This window comes from Chanodichthys erythropterus, chromosome 12 (assembly GCF_024489055.1).
Source record: "Chanodichthys erythropterus isolate Z2021 chromosome 12, ASM2448905v1, whole genome shotgun sequence".
NCBI classification, from domain to species: Eukaryota; Metazoa; Chordata; class Actinopteri; order Cypriniformes; family Xenocyprididae; genus Chanodichthys; species Chanodichthys erythropterus.
In genome coordinates, this window is record NC_090232.1 from 46,539,132 (window position 1) to 46,565,798 (window position 26,667).

The window sequence follows — 26,667 nt, forward strand, 5'->3', positions numbered from 1 at the left end:
TGTTGTGTAGTGCGAATTCATGGCGATTCATGTAGTCTCATAGTTCTGTGGTGTGAGTTTGCCTTAACAGACTAGTTAATCTCACTTCCAAATGCATACAAGTCTCACAGTGTTGTGGGCTGGTGGGAGAAAATACAATGGAATTTGTGAAATTTTCATGAATGAATTTGCCTTTAGAATCAGATTGTGACTATCATAAATTGCCAAAGAATAAATAAACTTTTGTAAAATGCAAAAACACTACAAATTTAGAAAATATTTTATACATTTTAAAGGATGAATACAATGTATCATAAAAATGAACAGTGTAGTCCACAGAGCCTGCAGTTTTTCTAAATGTCAAAAGAAAAGAAAATGTCTCAGTATTGATAAATGCATGGCAACAGTGTAAACTTGTGTTTCAAATTTAATTAATTGTGCTAAATATGCTGGATATAAATTCACCTGGCATCTGTGTATTCTGACTTTAATCACATCTTTATCATCATCAGGTTTAATATCCACCACTGCTGCTGAATCAAGAGCAGCAGTCAGTTCAATTTTGGACTGTAAGCTTGATAACGACACATACATCTGCACCGGCACTCAATACCGCATGTACTGCAACACAAGAATGCATCGTTTCTACTACCAGAGATACCAGAACCAAAACCAATACCAGTGCTTGAGTAATGACTGTATCTGTGTTGGTAATAATGACACCTGTACATGTTACTATAATACTTCATCCTGCTTCTGTGAGACTTTTAGCAATAACAACACTATCCCTACAGCAGTTAGGCCAGTCTATGACTGTGGGTTTTATAATGATTTGTACATCTGCACTGGTGCTCAGTACCGCATGTACTGCAACACGAGTGAACATGATTTCCATTACAGCATGTACCATTACCACTGTTTTAATGGTAATTGTAACTGCATTGGTGTTAGAGACACCTGTACATGCTCTGGTAGCAATTTGTCCTCCTGCTTCTGTGAGAATTATGGCAATAACATCACTATCCCTGCAGCTGTTAGTACAGTCTATGACTGTGTGCTTTATAACGACACATACATCTGCACTGGTGCTCAATACCGCATGTACTGCAACACAAGAATGCATCATTTCTCCTCCCAGAGATATCAGTACCAAAACCAATACCAGTGTGTAAATAATAACTGTAACTGTATTGGTAATAAGGACACCTGTACATGTTACAATTTTAACGCCTCCTCCTGCTTCTGTGAGTACAACATCTCCACGCCAACTACCACAGGTGAGCATGTTTAGACTGAAATGTGGAAGCATTTAATTTGACTTTTTTCATGTTGCAATGATGAATTCCCTCATTACAGGTCTGAGTAACATACTGCTGGATCAATGCAGGGTAAGATGAATTTAAAATTTGCACAGAGTCGTTCATTTTTATTTATAAAGCTCAATTGTGGTTTTAGAGTCAGACCTCTGGAGGATGTCTTCAAAATCTTCTCGACAATATAGAGAGCATTAAAGATCAAGTGCTTCCTTTGACTGTAAGTTTTTAAGAGAGAAATAATAAAATATCTGTCATTTATATAACAGAACATTTACACACACTGTTAGACCTTGCTGTAGAAAACCGGCCAAATTCTGACAGTTACAAACCATTTTCTGTAGAAAACAATGCATTCTGGGTAATATTTGTCATTTTCGAGAAAATAGCCTAAAGGAATATACTGTGAGTTAAAGGATTAGTCTACTTTTAAATAAACTTTTCCTGATAATTTACTCACCCCCATGCCACCTATGTTCATGTTTTTCTTTCGTCAGTCGAAAAGAAATTAAGGTTTTTGAGGAAAACATTCCAGGATTTTTCTCAATATACCCAGCAGGCACAGAACGTCATAAGACGTTAGTATTTGGTTAAATTTAGGTCGCGACGTCTGGTAACCAAAATTCAATGTCAAACCAACGTCTAATAACAACATTAGTTTGACGTCCAATACCGATGTCATTTGACAGATATTTTGTTGGTTTTAGGTTGTGGTTTTAACTAACCAAAATCCAACATCGAATCAACGTCTTAAACCAACGTCAAAATGACGTCAAATACCGACATTTAGTCGTCAGGTATGGCAACCAAAACCCACCCACTGAGCAAATTACGTCCAGAAGACGTCTTTTTGAGGTCTTGTCTCAGGTTGAAAAGACGTCCACTGAGGAGCCAGAATGAAAGTTTTTATGACGTCTTTTTTTGACGTCTTCTGGACATCCGATAGAGACGAACATGCAGAATCACCAAAGGAGAAAAATCACAATTTTTAAGCCACCATCGTGGAGATGAGTGTTTGCTTTAGTTGGGCTCTTGACCCTTGCCTTATTAATATTAGAGTTTGTTTGAGCTGTTGACTGAGTCATAACAGCCAGACAAGTACAGAGAAATGATCAGGTGTTGATTATGTTTTCACCTAACCATTATTTGACCTGAACTCGTGAAGAGCCCAATTTCTGAGTTAGATTTACATTATTGATTACAGCAGAACTGTGATTCTACAGCACAAGATCAGCTTTTACAATATAATATAAAGGATTTCACATGATAAAAAGTTTTTTCGCTTAGGCACACACAGACATCAAGAATCAGCCTGTGAATCTCAACAGTGGTGACCATCAAAAAGCATGTTGCAGTGCATTCTGGGAGCCACCAATCAAAATTCATCCATGGCTCCCATCATGCATTGCTGCATGAATAAATTATGAGCTTAACTGTCTTAGTAATTTCCTTTATTCTCATATTTTATTTTGTTCTGTTTATGTGACTTTTTAGTAGCTTGTTTTCTAATGTTCAGAGTTGATCTGTTGATCAGAATATGTTGCTTGTCACCGTCATTGAGATTCACAGGCTGATTCTTGATGTCTGTGTGTGCCTAAGTGAAAAAACTTTTTATCATGTGAAATCCTTTATATTATATTGATAAAGCTGATCTTGTGCTGTAGAATCACAGTTCTGCTGTAATCAATAATGTAAATCTAACTCAGAGATTGGGCTCTAGATGAGTTCAGTGATTCAGGTCAAATAATGATTATGTGAGACCATAATCAACACCTGATCATTTCTCTTTACTTGTCTGGCTGTTATGACTCAGTTAACTGCTCAAACAAACTCTAATATTAATAAGGCAAGGGTCAAGAGCCCAACTAAAACAAATACTCATCTCCACGATGGTGGCTTAAAATTGTGATTTTTCTCCTTTGGTGATTCTGCGTGTTCGTCTATATCGGATGTCCAGAAGACGTCAAAAAAAGACGTCAAAAAAAGACGTCAAAAAAACTTTCATTCTGGTCCCTCAGTGGACGTCTTTTTTAACCTGAGACAAGACCTCAAAAAGACGTCTTCTGGACGTAATTTGCTCAGTGGGCAACGTCTTCTATACGTCAAAGTGGTAACGTCTACTCAACGTCAAACTATAACATCATTAGACATTGATCTTTTGTTATTTTAGGTTGTGGTTTTAACCAACCAAAATCCAACATCGAATCAACGTCTTACCAACGTTGGAGATTGACGTCAACCAGATTTTCATTTTCAACCAAAATGCAACGTCTATCCGACGTAGTGGTCCAACGTCAATCTGACGTTATATTGACGTCCGGTGCCTGCTGGGTAATGATTTCAGCGGCTACCAACAGATTGGAGGTCCAAATTGCAGTTTTTAGTGCAGCTTCAAAGGGCTTTAAACGATACCAGATGAGGAATAAGGGTCTTATCTAGCGAAACGATCTGTCATTTTTGAAAAAAAAAAAAAAAAATACAACCGTTTATGCTTTATAAACACAAAATATCGCCTTGAACGTACTTTCCGTTTCCGCATTCTTCAAAAGGCTTACGCTGAATGTTCTACGCCTTCCCTATTCTACTTACGGAAGAAAAAAAAAACGAAACTGGTGCTGCGTTCGTTCCGTAAGCACAGGCTCTACTCTTCAGCACGATGGTGACCCACGAAACTCAATTTTACAGTAAACTATTGGCAACAGTGTTGCCAGTATAAAACTGTTTTTTAACTTACAGTTTGTAACTGTTAAAATACATTTTGTGGGTGTGTCTTTTTATCTTACACCTTTAGCTCTTTCAACCCCACAGGAACATCCTCTAGTGTCCACACTACAGAGTAAAAGTAACATTGATGCTGTTGGATAATTGCAGTGAGATAATTAAGTTAATATGTAAGTGATGATTGAGCATTAATGATAAACAATCACTGAAAAGAAGAACAAGAACGGAAAAAAATATGAGTAGAAACTACAACTATCTTCCAGCCATTACACATTATTACACTCATTACTGACCAGTTTAACTTTATTTCTACAGAAGATCTTATTGAGAATTAACAAAAGTTTAGATGTTGATGTTTTGTTGAAAATGTTTGGTTTGCTGTTACCATTGAGGAGATCAGTGTTTGCTTTATGTGCTGATGGTTATGTGTTGGTGAATACCATCACATAGTCTCTTGATTCACTGAATTCATACCATGTTTTATCTATTGTTACATTACCACCACTATGAAACCAACAAAAATCAGCTAAAAATTTTGTATTTTTTAACACCATGCACAAAAAAAAAAAAAAAAAAAACAGCTGCAACATTATTTCAATAAACTTCAAACTTCAATAAATTTTTATTTTCAATAAAACATCAACATGGCTGAAGTCAGTTGTAGTTCTTGTGTTTGTGCTCGTCTCTTTTTTCTGGTCTTGTTTCTCTGTCCTTCAGTGATTCTGCTTATCAGGTGTTCATCAGTGTCTGAATTCACTCACTTCTTTTCATTCACTCTGTCAAGTGGACTATATTAGTGAACTAATGTAGGGAATAGTGAATGAGGGTATAGGGTGTGATTTAGAACACAGCCTCGACTTTGAGCGATGTTAACTCACAGTATATTCCTGTAAGCTATTTTCTCAAAGATGACAAATATTACCCAGAATGCATTGTTTTCTACAGTATATTACTGTTTTAATGGAAAATGGTTTGTTACTGTCAGAATTTGTCTGTTTTTCTACAGCAAGGTCTAACAGTGCAGTATAGCAATACTGCATTTGTGGAAGTATTAAGATTCATTCATAAGTGTTTGTGTATCATAACTAAATAGGTTGTGACTACAGTTTTGGATGTGGCTCTTAACACTTCAAAGATTTCGGAGTCAGCTGACTCAAAGGAACTAGTGACATTAGGAAACAGTGTAATAAAAGCCAGTGAGAAGCTCATATCTTCACTGGTTAAGCCAACAGAAACATGTGACAATGTCAGTTTTACTCTTGACACTGTAGGTAAGTGAAGACATAACTGCAAATACATACAATTTTTCAATGATGTAGTTACTGAATGTGCAGATGGTTTGTGAATTAATAAAGGAGTTCAGGAGACACGAGAGAGTTCAGATTTATTCACATATGTTCTTTTAGAGGTACAAGTCTTCATGATTGGACCAAAGTTTACTTCAGATCAAATACCTCAGCTGGACACAAAAAATGCTTCAATGGACATTGATCTTGTTGGAATTGCGAAGAGTAACAAAGGAACAAGTATGTAAAACATATTTAATAAAAAAACCGACATACACCACAGTCTGTACTACTGTGTACTAACATTTAAATTAATCATTTGATACAATGTGCTTACTGTGTACATACATGTTTTTACATTGTATTTATAGATAAAAAATACCTGCATGTATTTACAGCTGTAATTAATCTCTGTAATTATATCTATAATTAAACTGTTGACCTTCCCTTATTCCTTAACCCACCCTTAAACCTACCCATACCATCACACCTGTCCTTAAACTTACCCATGTCCCACCTCAATAGCAGCAAACGTGTTTTGCAATACAATATGAACACAATAACTACATTGTACAGTGTATTGCCCCTTTTTCACATCACACATAATAGCAGTTTACAGTTTCTTGTCCCTCATATTAACAGAGTATTTTCACAGTGAATATGAGGCAAAAAGAGCTATGGTGTAGGCTACTGTAGATGTCTTGTTTTTACACTGCAATCATAGTATATGCTGATAATGTAACATAAGCATACACTGTTAGACCTTGCCATGCTTTTTTACAGTAAAATACTGGCAACACTTGCCAGTAATTTAATATTGATTGTACAGTTATTTACTGTAATCTACAGTGTTACTGTAAAGATACCATGCACTAAATTAAAACTTGTGTTATCTCATTTCATTTGCAGAAACTAACTGCCTCAAACTGTCAGAATGCCATTTCAATTTAAAAAACAAATTTTTAATATATGCTAATAAAATGAGCATATTATTACTATGAACTTACTTCTTTAGAGTTCAATAAAAAACATTTCAAATAAAAAAATTTTCACTGCACCAGCAAACTACACAATCACCATATGTTAAATAAAACAACATGCAGCATATTACCAATCTTCTCCTGAACTCAAGCACAGGCTCTACTCTTCAGCACAATGGTGACCCACAAAACTCAATTTTACAGTAAATTATATAACTGGCAATAGTGTAGTCACTATATAACTGTTTTTTAACTTAAAGTTTGTAACTGTTAAAAAACATTTTTGTGGGTGTGTCTTTTTATCTTACACCTTTAACCCTTTCAACCCCACAGGAACATCCTCTAGTGTCCACACTACAGAGAAAAAGTAACATTGATGCTGTGTTGCAGTGAGATAATTAAGTTAATATTTAAGTGATAATTGAGCATTAATGATAAACACCTGCTGTTCACAAGCAACCCCACTGAAAAGAGGAACAAGAACAGAATAATTATGAGCAGAAACACAACTGTCTTCCCGCAATTACACATTATTACACTTATTACTGACCAGTTTATCTTTATTTCTACAGAAGATCTTATTGAGAATTAACAAACGTTTAGATGTTCATATTTTGGTGAAAATGTTTGGTTTGATGTTACCATTGAGGAGATCAGCGTTTGCTTTAGCAAGAGTTCCAACAATTATCAGCTAAAATTAGACTATTTTTAAATGCATCCGTGTAGGAAACGCACCCTAGAAAGTAAAATTAGCTCAAATGAAATAGTTAATTTATAAGGATTTATAAAGAGTTGTTTAGTTTACAACCGAGCAACTGAGTTGTCCAGCGTTCATTTGCTCAAGCTGTAATAAGCTCTTGTTACGGATATAAATGTCTAACAATCGTGAAAACACTGATTAGAGCACGGTAACTTTAACCCCTTAACTGTCACGGTCCCGCTGGCCGGACGCCTCCCAACCAGCACACCCATGTTTAGCACATGGTTTAGTCTAGATGAAATGAACACTACTCAGTGTGCACACTACAGGCTGTTAAATGTAACACTGAATCGGTGTTGGAGTTAATGAGATAATTAGGTGATAACGAGCAGAATCACCAAAGGACAGAGGAACAGCAAGAACTACGACTTCAGCCACAGCCTTAGATGAAATCAACTGAAGATAAAAGACATTAAATATCTCAAGATCTGATCAAACAACTCCACAAACAGCATCACCAGCTTCACTTATTACTAACCAGATTGACTTAATTTCTGTCACACGTCTACAAAAGTTGTTATTGAGAATTACCAGAGGTTATGATTTGTTGAAAATAATAGTTTTGTTTGATGTCACCATGATCGAGGTCAGTCTTTGCTCTCAGATCTCTTCTAGAAATACAATGATAAAACTGTTTTAATCAGAAAAAGCTGAATGAGTTTTAAAACACATTGTACACTAAACACTATAAAACTCCAGCAGAACTTCCTCACACACAGACATCTACAATCAGCGTATGAATCTCAACAATGGTGACATGCTTCATGCCACAATGCATTCTGGGTGCATAATGAAAAAAAAAGCAACATTGTGGCATGAAGCATGTCACCGTTGTTGAGATTCATACACTGATTCTTGATGTCTGTGTGTGAGGAAGTTTTGCTGGAGTTTTAAAGTGTTTACTGTATAACGTGTTTTAAAACTCATTCAACTTTTCTGACTAAAAGTTAATAACAATAAAACAAAGTTCATAAGATATTGCTCATATTAAGTTCAGTCATAAGCTCAGTGAATTAAGCCACTACACAATGATTATATTCATATCATGTAACAGCCACATCATCACATTGTGTTTTCTCTTGAAACTCTAACATTACAAAGACAAGTCAAACTACACAACTAAAGAAAACACTGATCACTATGATGGTAACATAAAAACACTCAAACAAATTTCAATAAAACATCAACAACAACAAAAAAACCTCTCTCTCTTAATTCTCAATAAGAGCTTCTGTATATGGAGTTGTTTAATCCTCTGCTGAGATCTTGAGAGATTTAATGTCTTCTTTTATCTAAGGCTGCGGCTGAAGTCAGTTGTAGCTCTAATATTTTTGTTTTTGTGTTTTTGTGTTTCTTTTTCCTTCGTTCATTCTGCTTGTTAACAGCAGCTATCTTCAATAATTCTCAATCATAACTTAATTAATTACTTAATTATCTCATTCAATTCAACACTGATTCAGTGTTACATTTAACAGCCTGTAGTGTGCACTCTGAACAATGTTCATTTCATCTGGGCTAAACCATGTGGGCCCTACATGGGTGTGCTGGCTGGGAGGCGTCCCGCCAACGGGATCGTGACAGTTAAGAGGTTAAGATCGACAGTTTAAGACATAAAATGTTAGATGCTCATAATACAAGACACTTTCTTTTAAAAAAACCTACAAGAGAGTTTATTTATTCTAACAAATGGCAAAAGTCGTTGGTTGAACTTTGCGGAAAAACTTAGAACACAAGACTTTCAGTGGAAAAGAAATTAATTAAAAGAAAAGCAAAGTAAGTGAAAGTTGGATGGCTTGAATGAGCTGCTTGTCTGTTCTTCTTGTTACTCCATGGTTCTTGGTACTTGTCTGTTCTGCTTACCCTGGTCACGGCTGACCGGTTCTTTCTTCAAGTTCTCTTGTCTTTGTCTTTCTTGTCTTGACTATATCACTGTGTTGTGATATGACTATTTAAACTTGTGTTTGTCATACCTCTGAAAGGAGTTTTGGCCAATCAGATATCGTCCTGTTTCAAAAGGGCTTTTCTCTGCCCCAATCATAAATACGTGTTACTTCCCATCTCTGCTTTAGCGGAGAGTGCCATTTTAACTATAATTTCTATTAAATGGAATATGATACATTTTAAACAGATTTCGTTCAAGTCAGGATTTAGGAAAGAGGAAAAGAATCCATTCCAAATAAGGCATAATTCCAGTCAGTCATTCAAGAGTTATCACATTTACATGCATTTTGGGTGTTCTAAAGCATAACTGGTTACAAGTAGTATTTGTGGACATGATTTAAAATGTATGCAGTTAAAATATGTTTGATAAGTCCATTTAAAATAGTTTGGAACAATTTTGATGCAGTTTTAGTTGTATAACATTCTCTGTTGTTTTTTTCTGTGAAGTTAGGAAACAAAAGGTCTGCATTGTCTCTCTGTTTCTTTGATCTGGTGATCAAAGACTCTTTATCTTCTAAGTCAGTGGTTCTCAAACCTGTCCTGGGGACCCCCCACCACTGCACATTTTGCATGTCACCCTCATCTAACACACCTGATTCAAGTCATCAGCTAATTAGTAGAGACTGCAAGAGTTGAATTGGGTGTGTTAGATGAGGGAGACATGCAAAATGTGCAGTGGTGGGGGGTCCCCAGGAAAGGTTTGAGAACCACTGTTCTAAGTGACCATTTGGTGTCACAAATGGCTGAGTTTGTCACTTCTGCCAGGAAGCATGGGGGTTATAAAAGTAATTAAGCAAAGATTTTCCTGTAGATGGCTGGAGCTGGAATTTCAATTCTGAATTAGAATTATGTTTTGAAAGAATCATCTGAATGATTTATTTTTCTGGTTCGTCCACAGTTCCTACATGCACAAAAAACAGCTGCAACATTATTAAGAAACACAGAAATCAAAAATCAGCACATCAATCTCAACAATGGTCGCAATAAAGCTGCATAATTTATTCATGCTGCAGTGCATGCTGGGAGTTTTGTACTATGCTGGCATCCAGCATGCATTGCAACATTAAACTTTTGGATGTCACCATTGTTGAGATTCATATTCTGATTGTTGATGTCTCTGCTGTGCAAGTTATGCAGGAGCTTAAAATATTCTATGCATTATAAGACTTACATATTCTTCTAAAGTGATGGACAACTGTTTACTGAAGCATTGCAGGTTCTTATGCTGTTGTATCACAGATATAGCACAATCAATAAAGATAAAATACTCATTAAATCAAAGACTAAACACAGAAAGAAATCAGTGAATTAAACAAGTCCAAGATGATTACAGGATCATCATAACATCCAAAAAACCTGCTTCATGTTGGCTTTTTTCTGCCATATCAAACATGTTTTATAAACACTCAGTTACAGCAGCCAGAGAAAGTTAAAAAGAGTCAAGAGCCCAACTAAAGCAGACACTGGTCACCACAATGGTGACTGCAAACTTCAATACATTTTTATTTTCAATAAAACATCAACATCCATATCTGTTAATTCCCAACAAGAACTTCTGTACGTGTATGAAAGACTGTACACTGGTTTGTGAACTGGATTCACACTCAGTGTGGCTGAAGTCAGTTCTTGTGTTTCTGCTCGTCTCTTCTCTTTATTCTGGTCTTGTTTTTGTGTCATTCAGTGATTCTGCTTATCAGGTGTTCATCAGTGTCTGAATTCACTCTCTTCTTTTCATTCACTCTGTCAAGTGGACTATATTAGTGAACTAATGTAGGGAATAGTGAATGAGGGTATAGGGTGTGATTTAGAACACAGCCTCTGAGTGTCGACTTTGAGCGATGTTAACTCACAGTATATTCCTGTAGGCTATTTTCTCGAAAATGACAAATATTACCTAGAATGCATTGTTTTCTACAGAGTATTACTGTTTTAATGGAAGATGGTTTGTTACTGTCAGAATTTGGCAGCTTTTCTACAGCATGGTCTAACAGTGTATGTAGCAGCACAATATTTTATATTGGCATTTATGAATTTGTACTGGTTAACTGATGTACCAGAGGTGTAAAGTCCAGGGGTCAGAAAGTAAAAGTCCTGCCATATTTTTTATTCCACCCACACTGTTAGACCTTGCTGTAGAAAAACAGCCAAATTCTGACAGTACCCAGCCAGCAGAGCCATGTGGGGCCCAAATGGGTTTGACCTGGGCTATATCTAACTGGGACCCAGACAGTTTTGGACCCAGTTTCCATGTAGGCCCCACATGGATTTGCCCAGATGAAATGAACACTGCTTAGTGTGCACACTACAGGCTGTTTAATGTAACACTTAATCAGTGTTGGAGGTAATGAGATAATTAAGTGATTGAATAATGATTTTGTATTAGTGAGGAACACCTGCTGTTAACAAGCATAATCACTGAAGGAAAGAGAAACACAAGAACTACTTCCAGCCACAGCCTTGGATGAAATCAACTGAAGATAAAATACATTACATCTCTCAAGATCTGATTAAACAACTCCACAAACAACATTAGCTTCACTTATTACTAACCAGGCTGACTTTATTTCTGTCAGACATCTACAGACGTTCGAATGAATGATTATATGATAAGAATATAATCATCATATATTGGCTTAACTCATTGATATTATGTGGGAGGTTTCTCAACAATGGTGACATGCTTCAATGGTGCAATGCATTCTGGGAGCCATGGATAAGTTTCGTATGATGCACTCAGAATGCATTGCACCATTGAAGCATGTCACCATTGTTGAGATTCATATGCTGATTCTTGATGTCTGTGTGCGAGTAAAACTCACAGGAGCCCAAAATATGTAAATGGTGTGTTATAAATCGTTTGATGTTCTGATTAAATTCTATTATTCTCTTGCTGTAGAATCATAACAATAAAACAGAATTAATAACATACTACCCGTATAAACCTCCCACATAATATCAATGAGTTAAGCCAATATATGATGATTATATTCTTATCATCAATCAGCTTACAGCATCTGATTATATTTTCTCTTGCTGTTCTCGCCATAACAAACAGACACAGCTGTCAAGAGAAAAACTAATGTTAAAAAGTCAAGAGCCTGACTAAAGCACACACTGATCGCCACAATGGTAACATCAAATCAAACTATTACTTTCAAATAAGTAATCAACATCTAAGCCTCTTCTTAATTCTTAATACGAACTTCTGTAGATGTCTGACAGAAATAAAGTCAGTCTGGTTAGTAATAAGTGAAGCTAATGTTGTTTGTGGAGTTGTTTAATCAGATCTTGAGAGATGTAATGTATTTTATCTTCAGTTGATTTCATCCAAGGCTGTGGCTGGAAGTAGTTCTTGTGTTTCTCTTTCCTTCAGTGATTATGCTTGTTAACAGCAGGTGTTCTTCACTAATACAAAATCATTATTCAATCACTTAATTATCTCATTACCTCCAACACTGATTAAGTGTTACATTAAACAGCCTGTAGTGTGCACACTAAGCAGTGTTCATTTAATCTGGGCAAATCCATGTGGGGCCTACATGGAAACTGGGTGCAAAACTGTCTGGGTCCCAGTTAGATAGCCCAGGTCAAACCCATTTGGGCCCCACATGGCTCTGCTGGCTGGGTAACAAACCATTTTCCATTAAAACAGTATATACTGTAGAAAACAATGCATTCTGGGTATGCATTGGGCTCTTGACTCTTTAACATTAGTTTTCTCTTGTTGCTGTAACTGAGTGTTTATAAAACACATTTGTTATGGCAGGAAAAAGCCAACATAAGTTGATCAGGTGCTCGTATTTATTCCATTCTTGTTCCTCTTTTCAGTGGTTCTGCTTGTTACCAGCAGGTGTTCATCATTAATGCTCAATCATCACTTAAATTATTAACTTAATTATCTCACTGCAACACAGCATAAATGTTACTTTTTCTCTGTATTGTGGACACTAGAGGATGTTCCTGTGGGGTTAAAGGTTAAAGGGTTAAAGGTGTAAGATAAAAAGACACACCCAGAAAATGTATTTTAACAGTTACAAACTGTAAGTTAAAACTGTTATATAATGGCAACACTGTGCTGAAGAGTAGAGCCTGTGCTTAAGTTCAGGAGAAGATGTATTTCTAGATGTATTGCTATGTATTTCCTACTGCACAAGAGGCGTGATCAACGAGCATTAGTCACGCAATTGGATAGTCCTTCAACCAATCAGATCAACGATCCGGATGACGTACTTTGCAGAGCGATGCGAAAACTCCAGACAGGTTTACCGTGTGTCTCAATCAGCTCCCAGACTAGTGATATGATGCATGTTGTTTTATTTAACAGATGGTGACTGTGTAGTTGCTGGTGCAGTGAAAATCTTTTTATTTAAAATGTTTTTATTGAACTCTAAAGAAATAAGTTCATAGTAATAATATGCTCATATTATTAGCATATAATAAAAATTAGTTTGTAAATTTAAACGGCAGTTGGATAATTTGAGGCAGTTGGTTTCTGCAAATGAAATGAGGTAACACGAATTTTAATTTAGTGCATGGCAGAGGTGGACATTCCAGGGGTCAGAAAGTAAAAGTCCTGCCATATTTTTATCTCATCCACTGAAGCATTAATGAGATAATTAAGTGATAAATTGAGTGATGATTGAGCATTATTGAAGACACCTGATGATAAAAAGCAGAATCACCAAAGGAGAAAATCACAATTTTTAAGTTACCATCATCGAGGTCAGGGTTTGTTTTAGTTGAGCTCTTGACCCTTGCCGTTTTAGTATTAGATTTTGTTTGGGCAGTTTTAACTGCATTAAAACCAACCAGACAAGCAAAGTTAAAAGATGATCAGGTGTTGTTGGTTATGTTTTCTCAAAATCATTATTTGATCTGAATTACTGAACTCAGTGTTGCCAGTATTATACTGTAAAAAAGCCCGGCAAGGTCTAACAGTGCACTGAAGCAATGTTAAAGTTAATGAGATAATGAAGTGATAAATTGAGTGATGATTGACCATTATTGAAGACACCTGATGATAACAAGCAGAATCACCAAAGGAGAAAATCACAATTTTTAAGCCACCATAGTGGAGATGAGGGTTTGCTTTAGTTGAGCTCTTGACCCTTGACTTTTTAATATCAGGTTATGTTTGGGCTGTTGGGCTGAGTTATAACAGCCAGACAAGCAAAGAGAAAAGATGATCAGGTGGTGTTGGTTATGTTTTCACATAATCATTATTTGACCTGAATCACTGAACTCATCTAGAGCCCAATCTATGAGTTAGATTTACATTATTGATTACAGCAGCACTGTGATTCTACAGCAGAAGATCAGCTTTATCAATATAATCTGAAGGATTTCACAATAGGTGTTCTGATCAAAAAAAAAAAAAGGTCATTTGTTTAGAGACACAGACATCAAGAATCAGTCTGTGAATCTCAGCACTGGTGACCATCAAAAAGCATGTTGCAAAGCATTCTGGGAGCCACCAATCAAAATTCATCCATGGCTCCCATCATGCATTGCTGCAAATTATGAGCTAAATTGTCTTAGTAATTTCCTTTATTGTCACTATTTTATTTTTTTCTGTTTATGTGACTTTTTAGTAGCTTGTTTTCTAATGTTCAGAGTTGATCTGTTTATCAGAATATGTTGCTTGTCACCATCGTTGAGATTCACAGGCTGATTCTTGATGTCTGTTTGTGCCTAAAAGAAAGTTTTTTTTTTTTTTTTATACAGAACAACTTTCATGAAATCCTTCAGATTATATTGAAAAAGCTGATCTTCTGCTGTAGAATCACAGTGCTGCTGTAATCAATAATGTAAATCTAACTCAGAGATTGGGCTCTAAATTAATTCAGTGATTCAGGTCAAATAATAATTACGTGAAAACATAACCAACACCAGCTGATCATCTTTTCTCTTTGCTTGTCTGGCTGTTATGATTCAGTTACAACAGCCCAAACAAAATTTAATATTAAAAAGTCAAGGGTCAAGAGCCCAACTAAAGCAAACATTCATCTCCATGATGGTGGCTTAAAAATTGTGATTTTCTCCTTTGGTGATTCTGCTTGTTATCATCAGGTGTCTTCAATAACGGTCAATCATCACTCAATTAATCACTTAATTATCTCATTAACTTTAACACAGTTTCAGTGGGTGGAATAACAAATATGGCAGGACTTTTACTTTCTGACCCCGGGAATTTACACCTCTGGTAACTACACAACACAGGCATAATTTGTGGGTGGGGCATGTCCCAAACACTATAGCTTTAACTATTGCAGTGCTAGTGTGTTCATTTAGACATTACTGCCGTTTCCAGTGTTGCAGTACAACTGTGATCATTTGGATATAGTGGAAATTTACAGTTTTTTGTTGTGTTGTTGTTTTTTTTTTTTGGTATGAGTGCATTAGGTTTAAATGTTTGGACACAATCATAGAAACATGTATACTACCACTAAACCAAATTTACCTTTTTCCCTCTGTAACACAAAATCAGCTGCTGTCGCATTTATGACCTATACAAAAATGGAGAATCTACTGAAGCCCGACTTCTTCAACACATCAGATGACACGATTAAAACCATGATGTCCACTGTGATCTCAGCTACTCTTCCCAAAACCATCAACACTAAACTCACCAAACCAGTCAACTTCACCCTCAAACACATCAGAGTGAGAGACTTTTATAGATATTTTAGACTAAATAAAAAAAAATGTGATGGAAGTAAATATGTATGTACACTCTTACAAAAGATGTGTTAAAACTGACTCAAATTGGCTAAATTCTTACACATCAGTGTGTGAGTTTAGGGACAACACGTGTTAATTCTGACACATTCACTGAGTCAATGATTTTAACACAGTAAATGTGTCAGGAAGGTGAACTGCTGTTAACAAGCAGAATCAAAGGAGAAATTCACAATTTTAAGTTACCATCATGGAGATGAGTGTTTGCTTTAGTTGAGCTCTTGACCCTTGATTTTGTAATATTAGTTTTTGTTTTGGCTGTTATAACTGTTATAACAGACAGACAAACAAACAGAAAAGATGATCAGGTGGTGTTGGTTATGTTTTCACATAATCATTATTTGACGTGAATCACTGAACTCATTTAGAGCCCAATCTCTGAGTTAGATTTACATTATTGATTACAGCAGCACTGTGATTCTACAGCAGAAGATCAGCTTTATCAATATAATCTGAAGGATTTCTCAAAAGTTGTTCTGATTTAAAAAAAAAAAAAAAAATGCTCTTGGATTTCGAGACACAGACATCAAGAATCAGCCTGTGAATCTCAACAGTGGTGAGAATAATAAAGCATGTTGCAGTGCATTCTGGGAGCCACCAATCAAAATTCATCCATGGCTCCCATCATGCATTGCTGCATAAATGAATTATGAGCTGAATTGTCCTGTAATTTCCTTTATTCTCACTATTTTATTTTTTTTTCTGTTTTTATGTGACTTTTTAGTAGCTTCTTTTCTAATGTTCAGAGTTGATCTGTTGATCAGAATATGTTGCTTGTCACCGTTGTTTCACAGGCTGATTCTTGATGTCTGTGTGTGCCTAAAAGAAAGATTTTTTTTTTTTTTGATCAAAACAACTTTTTAAGAAACACCTTTGAATTATATAGAAAAAGCTGATCTTCTGCTGTTATCAATAATGTAAATCTAGCTCAGAGATTGGGCTCTAAATGAGTTCAGGTCAAATAATGATTATGTGAAAACATAGCAAACACCACCTGATCATCTTTGATTGTATGGCTATTATAAATCAGTTACAGCAGTCCAAACAAAATCTAATATTAAAAAGTCAAGGGTCAAGAGCTCAACTAAAGCAAACACTCATCTCCATGATGGTAACTTAAAATTGTGAATTTCTCCTTTGATTCTGTTTGTTATCATCAGATCACCTTCCTGACACATTTAATGTGTTAAAATCATTAACACAATGAATGTGTCAAAATGAACACAAGTCCACCGATGAAGAAAGAGGCACAAACTTGCTTAACGGCTTGCGGAGTGACGTAGCAGCAATGTGATTGGATGAGAGTTAACACATATTGTGTTGGACACAGTGTTGTCTCTCTCTCTCTCTCTCTCTCTACACATGATCAACTTAAATTGACACAAAAATGTGTTAAAATAGCCATAACACAAAAAAAATGTGTTATTAACTAACACATCCTTTTTGAGAGTGTAGTTGGGCTCTTGACCCTTGACTTTTTAAAATTTATATTTTGTTTGGGCTGTTGTAATTTTAATTATAACAACCAAACAAATAAAGAAAAAACATGATCAGGTGTTGTTGGTTATGTTTTCACATAATCATTATTTGACCTGAATCACTGAACTCATTTAGAGCCCAATCTCTGAGTTAGATTTACATTATTGATTACAGCAGCACTGTGATTCTACAGCAAAAGATCATCTTATCAATATAATCTGAAAAAATTCTTAAAAGTTGTTCTAATTTAAAAAAAAAAAAAAAAAATATTTTAGGCACACACAGACATCAAGAATCAGCCTGTGAATCTCAACAGTGGTGAGAATAATAAAGCATGTTGCAGTGCATTCTGGGAGCCACCAATCAAAATTCATCCATGGCTCCCATCATGCACTGCTGCATGAATAAATTATGAGCTGAATTGCCTTAGTAATTTCCTTTATTCTCATATTTTATTTTGTTCTGTTTATGCGACTTTTCAGTAGCTTGTTTTCTAATGTTCAGAGTTGATCTGTTGATCAGAATATGTTGCTTGTCACCGTCATTGAGATTCACAGGCTGATTCTTGATGTCTGTGTGTGCCTAGTTTGTTTGTTTGTTTGTTTTTTTTAAGATCAGAACAACTTTTGAGAAATCCTTCAGATTATATTGATAAAGCTGATCTTCTGCTGTAGAATCACAGTGCTGCTGTAATCAATAATGTAAATCTAACTCAGAGATTTTCTCTTTGTTTATATGGCTGTTATAACTCAGGTACAGCAGGCAAACAAAATCTAATATTAAAAAGTGAAGGGACAAGGGCCCTAAACTAAAACTAAACTAAAGCAAACCCTGATCTCCATGATGGTGGCTTAAAAATTGTGATTTTCTCCTTTTGGTGATTCTGCTTGTTAACATCAGGTGCTCATCATTAATGTTCAATAGTCACACGATTAATGAATTATCTTGATTGAATGGTCTTGTTTTGGTCTTGGAAGGTCTGGTCTCGTCCACACCTCTGGTCTTGAATGGTCTTGGTTTTGGAGGTCTGATCTTCACCTCTGAAATGAACACAAAGTTGTGTAAATGTGTAATATTAACACATTACAGGTGTTCTTGGCTGCACAGATTGTGTTGATGCTGTAAACAAATACACAGGTTGTGTTAATTTTAAAACTACACATAATATGTGTAAAACAATTGAATTTTTCCAACACATTTTTATGCAATATTGACACAAAATGTGTAAACTAGAGTGCTATACATAATATGTCATTTTTCTACACATTTCTTCTTAGAGTGTACTGAAGAGTTATGTAGCCGGCTAACAGAATTTTGTTATAAGAACGTTCTCTAAATATTCAGTGTTGGTTCTGGGAACATTAAAAACGTCCAGTTTTCTTGACGTTAGAGGAACGTTTTTATGAGGTATAATTTTCCTCAAACATTATTTCAACTTAATTTTCATTTAAAATGTAACATTGTTGGAATGTTGATTTGTAATAAGGGTGTTGCAATATACCGGTATTGATGATAACCGTGATATTCAAAGCATGAAATATCGATATTGTGTTAATTTAGGGTGTGACAATATACCAGTATTGGCGATAACCACAATATTTCAAATGAATACTTGGTATTGCACCTTAACGCTGACATCTGTCAAACAAGAGGAAGAATGTTGTCCGAACGGGAGAGTGAGAGGCTCTGTCCACACACGAAAATAGCAAAGTAAGCTCGACAGAATGGGAGTTTTCGCCTTCCAAGAAAACAGCTCCTTAGACAGCTCAATCCGAAGGATTTGCATAGCTACATCAGTGCGAAGGGTGGCAACACCACCAACCTTTTTACCCACCTCCGTGTCCATCACCCTGCAGATTACACCATTTTACAGCGAGTAAGATGCAATTATTTTACTAGTCATGGAATGGGAAATGTTATATTAACCTGTTAACAGCGATTTTCTGTGTTCATATATTTAAATAAAGGGTGATTCTTTTAATAAGTAGCCTACCCCGTTTTCTTTACTCGTCTTATTCAGCATGACGCATGCAGTTATATGCCCTCAAAATTCAAGATACACAGGCATTTTTTGCTCCGACAGGTTTTTGTCATTATATCATATTATAAGATGTAGTTGTATTACAATATCACATGAGCAAGAGTGCCGTTTTCCCCAAATCAGCACAAATGCAATGTTCCTTCAACTTATTATTAAATTAACAATGTGAGTTACATTTTAGACACAGTATTGTTAATATTGTCTTTTCCCCCTTTATTTCGCCAACAACAATTTCAAAATTATGAACAGCAGAATAGAGCCCCCGTGCAACAGAAATGTTTTTGTTATACTGACTGAATCCGCGTTTAGAGCCATTTGAACAAATCCGTTGACTCACTCATTAAGACAGTGACTTGCTGCCACCTACTGGCAGTTTAGTTTAGTTTTATATTTAAGGTACATTTTAATTAAAAAGTTAAAATTAGAAAAAAAAATACATATTTAAATATTGAATTACATTTATGTAAATGTGTAAATATATTAATGCCACTTCTCATTCTGTGTCACCTCTGTATTGCAAAGATGGATTTTGTTGATAATGATTTCATTTGATTGGTAACAGCCATAATGTATAGGCTACTATGCTAGTATTAATTTTTATTTCTTCAGGTCTTAAAAAGCCTTAAATTTGACTTTAAAAAATGTGCAGCAACCCTGAAAGAGAAAAACTAAATAAACAAAGTAAAAATAATTTAGACTGATAAATTTTTTCCCCCAAGGATTCTATAGATATCGCGATATATCGATATAGTGAATTATTTTGGTCACAATAACCGTGGTGTGAAAAATCTAATATCATGACAGCCCTAATTTGTAACATTCCAAGTACATGAAAATTTACAGTTTCCTTAATGTTAGTAGAATGTTATTTAGCCTCTTAACTGTCAGATCCCGTTGGCGGGACGCCTCTCAGCCAGCACACCCATGTAGGGCCCACATAGTTTAGCCCAGATGAAATGAACATTGTTCAGAGTGCACACTACAGGCTGTTAAATGTAACACTGAATTAGTGTTGGAGTTAATGAGATAATTAAGTAATTAATTAAGTGATGACTGTGCATTTGCTTTAGTTGACTTTTGTTGAGTTGCTTCTTTATCAACAATTTCAAGTATTTTCAGAAAACATCTCTGCATTGATAAATCAGATCAACATGTCTGTTCTAATTACAGACAAACAACAGCATTAAAGTGGTTCAAACAACTCCTTTTTTTTGTAAATGCTAACTTATGAAATGCTGTATCAAACTCAACCAATGTGAAAAACATCACTTGCAACACTGTCCATTGTTATCTTTTTGTTTAAAACACATTTTGTGTCATTTATACACTCACAGACATCAACATTCGGCATATGAAACACAACAATGGTGACATGCTTCATGCCAGCATACAAAACACATTAATGGTTCCCAGCATGCATTGCGACATGAATAAATTATACAGCTGATTTTTTTTTTATTGTCATCATTGTTGAGGTTTATATGATGAGTGCTGATGTCTAAGTGTGTCGATTTTAACTTCAACATGATAAATGTTAAAATGATCTCTATCACATTTTTGGTTTATTATTTCCTTTCCACATAACACTTCAATATCAAAAGTAAAGAAAACTTCAAAAAAAGAAATGGTTTAAATCAATTAATGTGGTCATTTGGCTGTTATTAAAGTAGACATGATGCCGACCAGTGTTAAAAATGCAGAAATTTTTTCTGAAAACACTTGCAATTGCTGATAAAGAAACAACTTTACAAATGTCAAGGGCCAAGAGCTCAACTAAAGCAACCACCAACCTCCATGATAGTGACCTCAAACGAAACATTTAAACTTGTTAATTCTCAGTAAGAGCTTCTGTAGACGTGTGACAGAAATAAAGTCAGTCTGGTTAGTAATAAGTGAAGCTGGTAATGCTGTTTGTGGAGTTGTTTAATCAGATCTTCAGAGATTTAATGTCTTTTATCTTCAGTTCATCTAAGTCTGTGGCTGAAGAAAGTTGTAGTTTGTGTTCTTATTTCTCTTTCTTTCAGTGTTTGTTCACAGCAGGTGTTTGAATGATTGAAAGAATGTTTCAGGAACATCATACTAACCTTTAAATAACATTCTACTAACATTAAGGAAACATTTTCATGTTCTTGGAATGTTACAAATCAACATTCCTACAATGTTGAATTTTAGATCAAAATTAAGTTGAAAGAACGTTTGAGGAACGTTATACCTTATAAAAACGTTCCTGTAACGTCAAGAAAACTGGACATTTTTAATGTTCCCAGAACCAACACTGAATATTTACAGAACATTCTTATAACAAAATTCTGTTAGCTGGGCAGGGCCCTAACACAATTTTGAGATCAGTTATTTTAATTGTTTAGTTCTGCTCTTCCATGTTTTATTCAACACAGTAATAATGTTAATGATATGGAGAACTTATAGGGGGCAAGTGTTGTGAAAAGTGCAGCTATCTCAAGAGGCCATTTCTACCTAATCTGGCCTTAAATATTTTGTGCAATTGTACTTTTGAATTCATAATTATTTGTGTACCCATGCAGAGATTAATTAATTAAATAATATGATACTTGACAAAAATCCTTGCACATGTTTTCTGAATTTAATTTTTTTTTTTTTTATTTATTTTTTTTTTTGCAGGAGTTCGACCCCAGCGGTTCTCTGTCCTGTGTGTACTGGAATATCAGCGAGTGGATTGTAGACGGTTGTTCTGTTTTAGAGACCAACAGCAGCTACACTGTGTGTTCCTGTGTCCATCTGTCGACATTCGCTCTCATCATGCAAACCAGCAGACCACCAGAGGTACGAGAGCATGTCAGTGTCATGTTTATGTGGGGGTCGGGGGGGGATGCAGGAATGAAACTTCTTGGTCTGCACTGTTAGACCTTGCTGGCCAGTTATTTACTGTAATCTACAGTATGTTACTGTAAAAATACCATGCAAATAAATTAAAACTTGTTTACCTCATTTCATTTGCAGAAACCAACTGCCTCAAATTATCAGAGAGCCATTTAAATTTACAAACTAAATTTTATTATATGCTAAAAACACAAGCATATTATTATGACCTTATTTCTTTAATGTTCAATAAAAGCATTTTAAATAAAAAGATTTTCATTGCATTAGCAACTACACATTCACAACATGCAACATAACACTGATTCCTTTCAATCTCTTCCTGAACTTAAGCACAGGCTCTACTCTTCAGCACAATGGTGACCCAAAAAACTCAATTTTACTACTACTGACAACAGTGTTGCCAGTATAAAACTGGCAATAGTGTTGCCACTAAATAACTGTTCAAATGTTGAATGTTCAATTTTTTTTTTTTTTTCTGCCATAACAAATGTGGTTTGCAAAAATAGTTTAAACAAGTTTCAGTTTGCTTTGTTGTTTAAACTATTTTTGCAAACCACACAGCAAAAACTGCAGTGTTAAATTAACTCTCCTGGGAGTACATGTGAGACCATACTCAAGAGTGTTAAAGTGTTAAAATAAGAGTGTTAAATTAACACTGAAGCGGTGTTAAAGTTAATGAGTTAATTAAGTGATTAACAGTGATGATTGACCATTATTGAAGACACCTGATGATAACAAGCAGAATCACCAAAGGAGAAAATCACAATTTTTAAGCCACCATCATGGAGATCAGCGTTTGATTTGCTGTGATTCTACAGCAGAAGATCAGCTTTATCAATATAATCTGAAGGACTTCTCAAAAGTTGTTCTAAATTAAAAAAAAAAAAAAAAAAAAAAAAAAAAAAATTTCTCTTAGGCACACACATACATCAAGATTCAGCCTGTGAATCTCAACAACAGTGACAAGCAACATATTCTGATAAACAGATCAACTCTGAACATTAAAAAACAAGCTATTAAAAAGTCGCATAAACAGAACAAAATAAAATATGAGAATAAAAGAAATTACTAAGACATTTCAGCTCATAATTTATTCATGCAGTAATGCATGATGGGAGCCATGGATTAATTTTGATTGGTGGCTCCCAGAATGCACTGCAACATGCTTTATTATTCTCACCACTGTTGAGATTCACAGGCTGATTGTGAATTCTGATTGTGATTTTTACCCCAGTGAGGTAAAATGTTCCCTTTGTACAAAAATATTTTCAGTCAAAATACTAATTAATTATAAAGGCTGAGCAATTTTAATATTTGGTGAATAACTCCTGCCGTAGTCACTCAAAACCGGGATGGCAATTCTAGTCACTTTTTTGTTTTGTTTCACTGTAATGTCACATTTTCCTTAAGGGGGGTGTTTTCCCCCACTCTACCCTATATATGAGGTTGAGATTTCTACACTAGGCCTTTATGGGGTTGATAATTGATGTATTTGTTCACCACTATCACCAAGACAAACAGAAAACCCTAAATAAATATTAAACTTATAAATTTGTATATTTATGTAGTGTTTTATCATTGGGTCACCTAACCACCTTCTATCAGTGAGCTAACTGTGCTATCAAGCTAGCCTAATGCTCACTTGAGATCTTTTTTTTTTTTTTTACTTTGTTCAAATATTTTGATTTTACCACCTTGTTATACTGCATTAAGTGTAAAACAAAGGATTTGATAGACAGAAATATGTTATTATAGTAATTATGATAGAGAGAAACTATGCCCTCTAGGGGGCGTTTTACCCCACAAGCTATGACTTTTTAATAAAATGTTTAATTTTTAAAATATAATTATATTCCTTATAAATAACATATCCTCTCAAACTACAGACTTCACTATTCATCTATGATACATCACTGTGATATCCTGCAGAACAATATTCTCTTAAACACTTGTTTACTAATATCTGAAAATTATAGCGCTTATCATGTAATCCTCTTCTCTTCAAATACGTCGCTGGTGTCAGCTTCTCCAAGGAGATTTGTTTATCCCCGTTGTCAAACGTAGTGCATAGCAACAGTGAAAATGTATCTTGACTCCCTCTAGTGGTTATTTTGGGAAAAACTGGTGGGGGGCGTTTTACCCCAGGGGGGCGTTTTCCCCCACTCTACCCCATTTCCATTATTTTGTGGCATTTTTCTGGCGCCCCTGCTGCCAGAAAATTACCGTTTTTTTAAAGGATTTTCTTACTTAATTTTTAATAAAATACAGTTTATAACCATAATTTTACATTAAAAAGTTAAAGAAAATTCAGATTTTATGTAAAATTATGGTTATAAACTGTATTTTATTAAAAATTAAATAGTTTATAACCATAATTTTACATTAAAAAGTTAAAGAAAATACAGAAGATTTTATGTAAAATTATGGTTATAAACTGTATTTTATTAAAAATTAAATAGTTTATAACCATAATTTTACATTAAAAAGTTAAAGAAAATACAGAAGATTTTATGTAAAATTATGGTTATAAACTGTATTTTATTAAAAATTAAATAGTTTATAACCATAATTTTACATTAAAAAGCTAAAGAAAATACAGAAGATTTTACATAAAAACATCTGTATTTTCTTTAGCTTTTTAATGTTTAATGAAGGACATTTACTTAAGACAATAAAAACAATAAAATCCCCTATAAATAAGGTTAAATGCTGCTATATACAAATAACCAGTCTTAACTGCAAAATAATGTTTGTTATTAGTTTATTTTATAAAAAGCCAAAAACAGTTTTAAAACTAGTAATGGTTTCAATTACAGCAGTATATACAGATACAACAAAGAAAAAAAAGTTACAGTGGAATAATAATTAAACAGTCTGCCTTCAAAACCTGACCACTGGTCGACAGATGAATTACAAGGAGTCATTAAAAAACAAACAATTAAACAAAGCAGGAAAGAGTGAGTGTTCTTAAAGTCTGTGTGACACTGATGAAAATTTCTGTGCAAGTGAATGGAGGGAGATTGAAGAATGTTCTCCATGTTTGTCTTCTAGTCATAGTCTGCAGTTTCAGTTCAGAGTGTAAGAAGCTTTTGAATAAGGGTGTCAAACTCAGGGATGGAGCTAAACTCTGCAGGACAGCGGCCCTACAGAAACTAAACACACCTGAACCAGCTAATCAATGTCTTCAGGATTGCTAGAAACTTCCAAGGCAGGTGTTCTGGAGCGGGTTGGAGCACTTTGCAGGACAGTGGTCCCCCAGGAGCGGAGTTTGACACACATGCTGTGGACTGAATGTCATCTGCTTTTGATCCCTTGGGGTTTATCTTGAAAAGGCATCTGTCAAACAAACAACATGAGTAATGAAACAGACTCTACTATAGAACTCTTTTAATAAATTAACAGTAAAAATATCAGAATAGTGGAAAAGGACACAAAGCGTGTTTGTGGAGGGAATTTGCAAGAGTGAATGCCAGAGGGTCTACGTCTACATTAACCCAGATACTTTTGCATATTTCTCTTTATGTTTTGTCCTTCCTTTCACACTGAGTCCTGAGAAAACATGATCATTTCTTATATTTAACAGCATGCGCAGGAAGATGATTTAAGAGTCTTCCAACATCTCAGTGTGAAAGAGAAACTTTTGGAAAATGCTGGAACAATAATGTGGTCTAAGAACATCTCAAAATTAAAACAGTTTTCAAATGTGTCCGGATTAATGTAGATAGAGAGAAGTAGATAGATAATGTAGAGAGAGAGAGTTTCATAACTGTTTTGATGTATAAAATTAACTGCTGGTTTCGTACCTCTGCAAGAGCTCCAGCGTTGCTCCTTGGCCTATATTTCAGTCTAAACTTAAGTTTTATGTAATTGAATTACATTCAAATTGTCCATCCTTTTGGATTACATAGTTTTTACATAAACTAATAAATTTAACGTGATTCATATGTAAATGAAATAGGTAATATTTATCTAATAGTATGAGGAAAAATGCCACCATCGTGGAGATGAGTGTTTGCTTTAGTTGAGCTCTTGACCCTTGACTTTTTAATATTAGATTTTGTTTGGGCTGTTGTAACAGCTAGTCAAGCAAAGTAAAAAGATGATCAGTTGATGTTGGTTATGTTTACATGTAATCTTTGTTTGACCTGATCTCATTTAGAGCCCAATCTCTGAGTTAGATTTACATTATTGATTACAGCAGCACTGTGATTCTACAGCAGAAACTTTTTTCCATATAATCTGAAGGATTTAACTAAAGTTGTTCTGATTTAAAAAAAAAAAAAAAAAACTTCCTTTCTTGAGAGACACAGACATCAAGAATCAACCTGTGAATCTCAACAGTGGTGAGAATAATAAAGCATGTTGCAGTGCATTCTGGGAGCCACCAATCAAAATTCATCCATGGCTCCCATCATGCATATGCATGAATAAATTATGAGCTGAATTGTCTTAGTAATTTCCTTTTATTGTCACTATTTTTTTTCTGTTTTTATGTGACTTTTTAGTAGTTTGTTTTCTAATGTTCAGAGTTGATCTGTTGATCAGAATATGTTGCTTGTCACCGTCATTG

The 26,667-nt window shown here is 34.9% G+C and overlaps 1 protein-coding gene across 1 annotated transcript in view; it reads left to right on the forward strand.

Moving 5' to 3' along the window:
- The first annotated feature begins 1,039 nt into the window (after positions 1-1,039).
- LOC137033191 (adhesion G protein-coupled receptor E3-like) overlaps positions 1,040-26,667 on the forward strand; it is a 43,666-nt gene continuing 18,038 nt past the window's right edge. Inside the window, exons 1-7 of the mRNA XM_067405394.1 lie at positions 1,040-1,256; positions 1,336-1,367; positions 1,435-1,512; positions 5,107-5,284; positions 5,420-5,540; positions 15,463-15,643; positions 21,879-22,040. Coding sequence (XP_067261495.1) covers positions 1,079-1,256; positions 1,336-1,367; positions 1,435-1,512; positions 5,107-5,284; positions 5,420-5,540; positions 15,463-15,643; positions 21,879-22,040 — 930 coding nt within the window. The 5' untranslated portion in view covers positions 1,040-1,078. The remainder of the gene's footprint in view (positions 1,257-1,335; positions 1,368-1,434; positions 1,513-5,106; positions 5,285-5,419; positions 5,541-15,462; positions 15,644-21,878; positions 22,041-26,667) is intronic.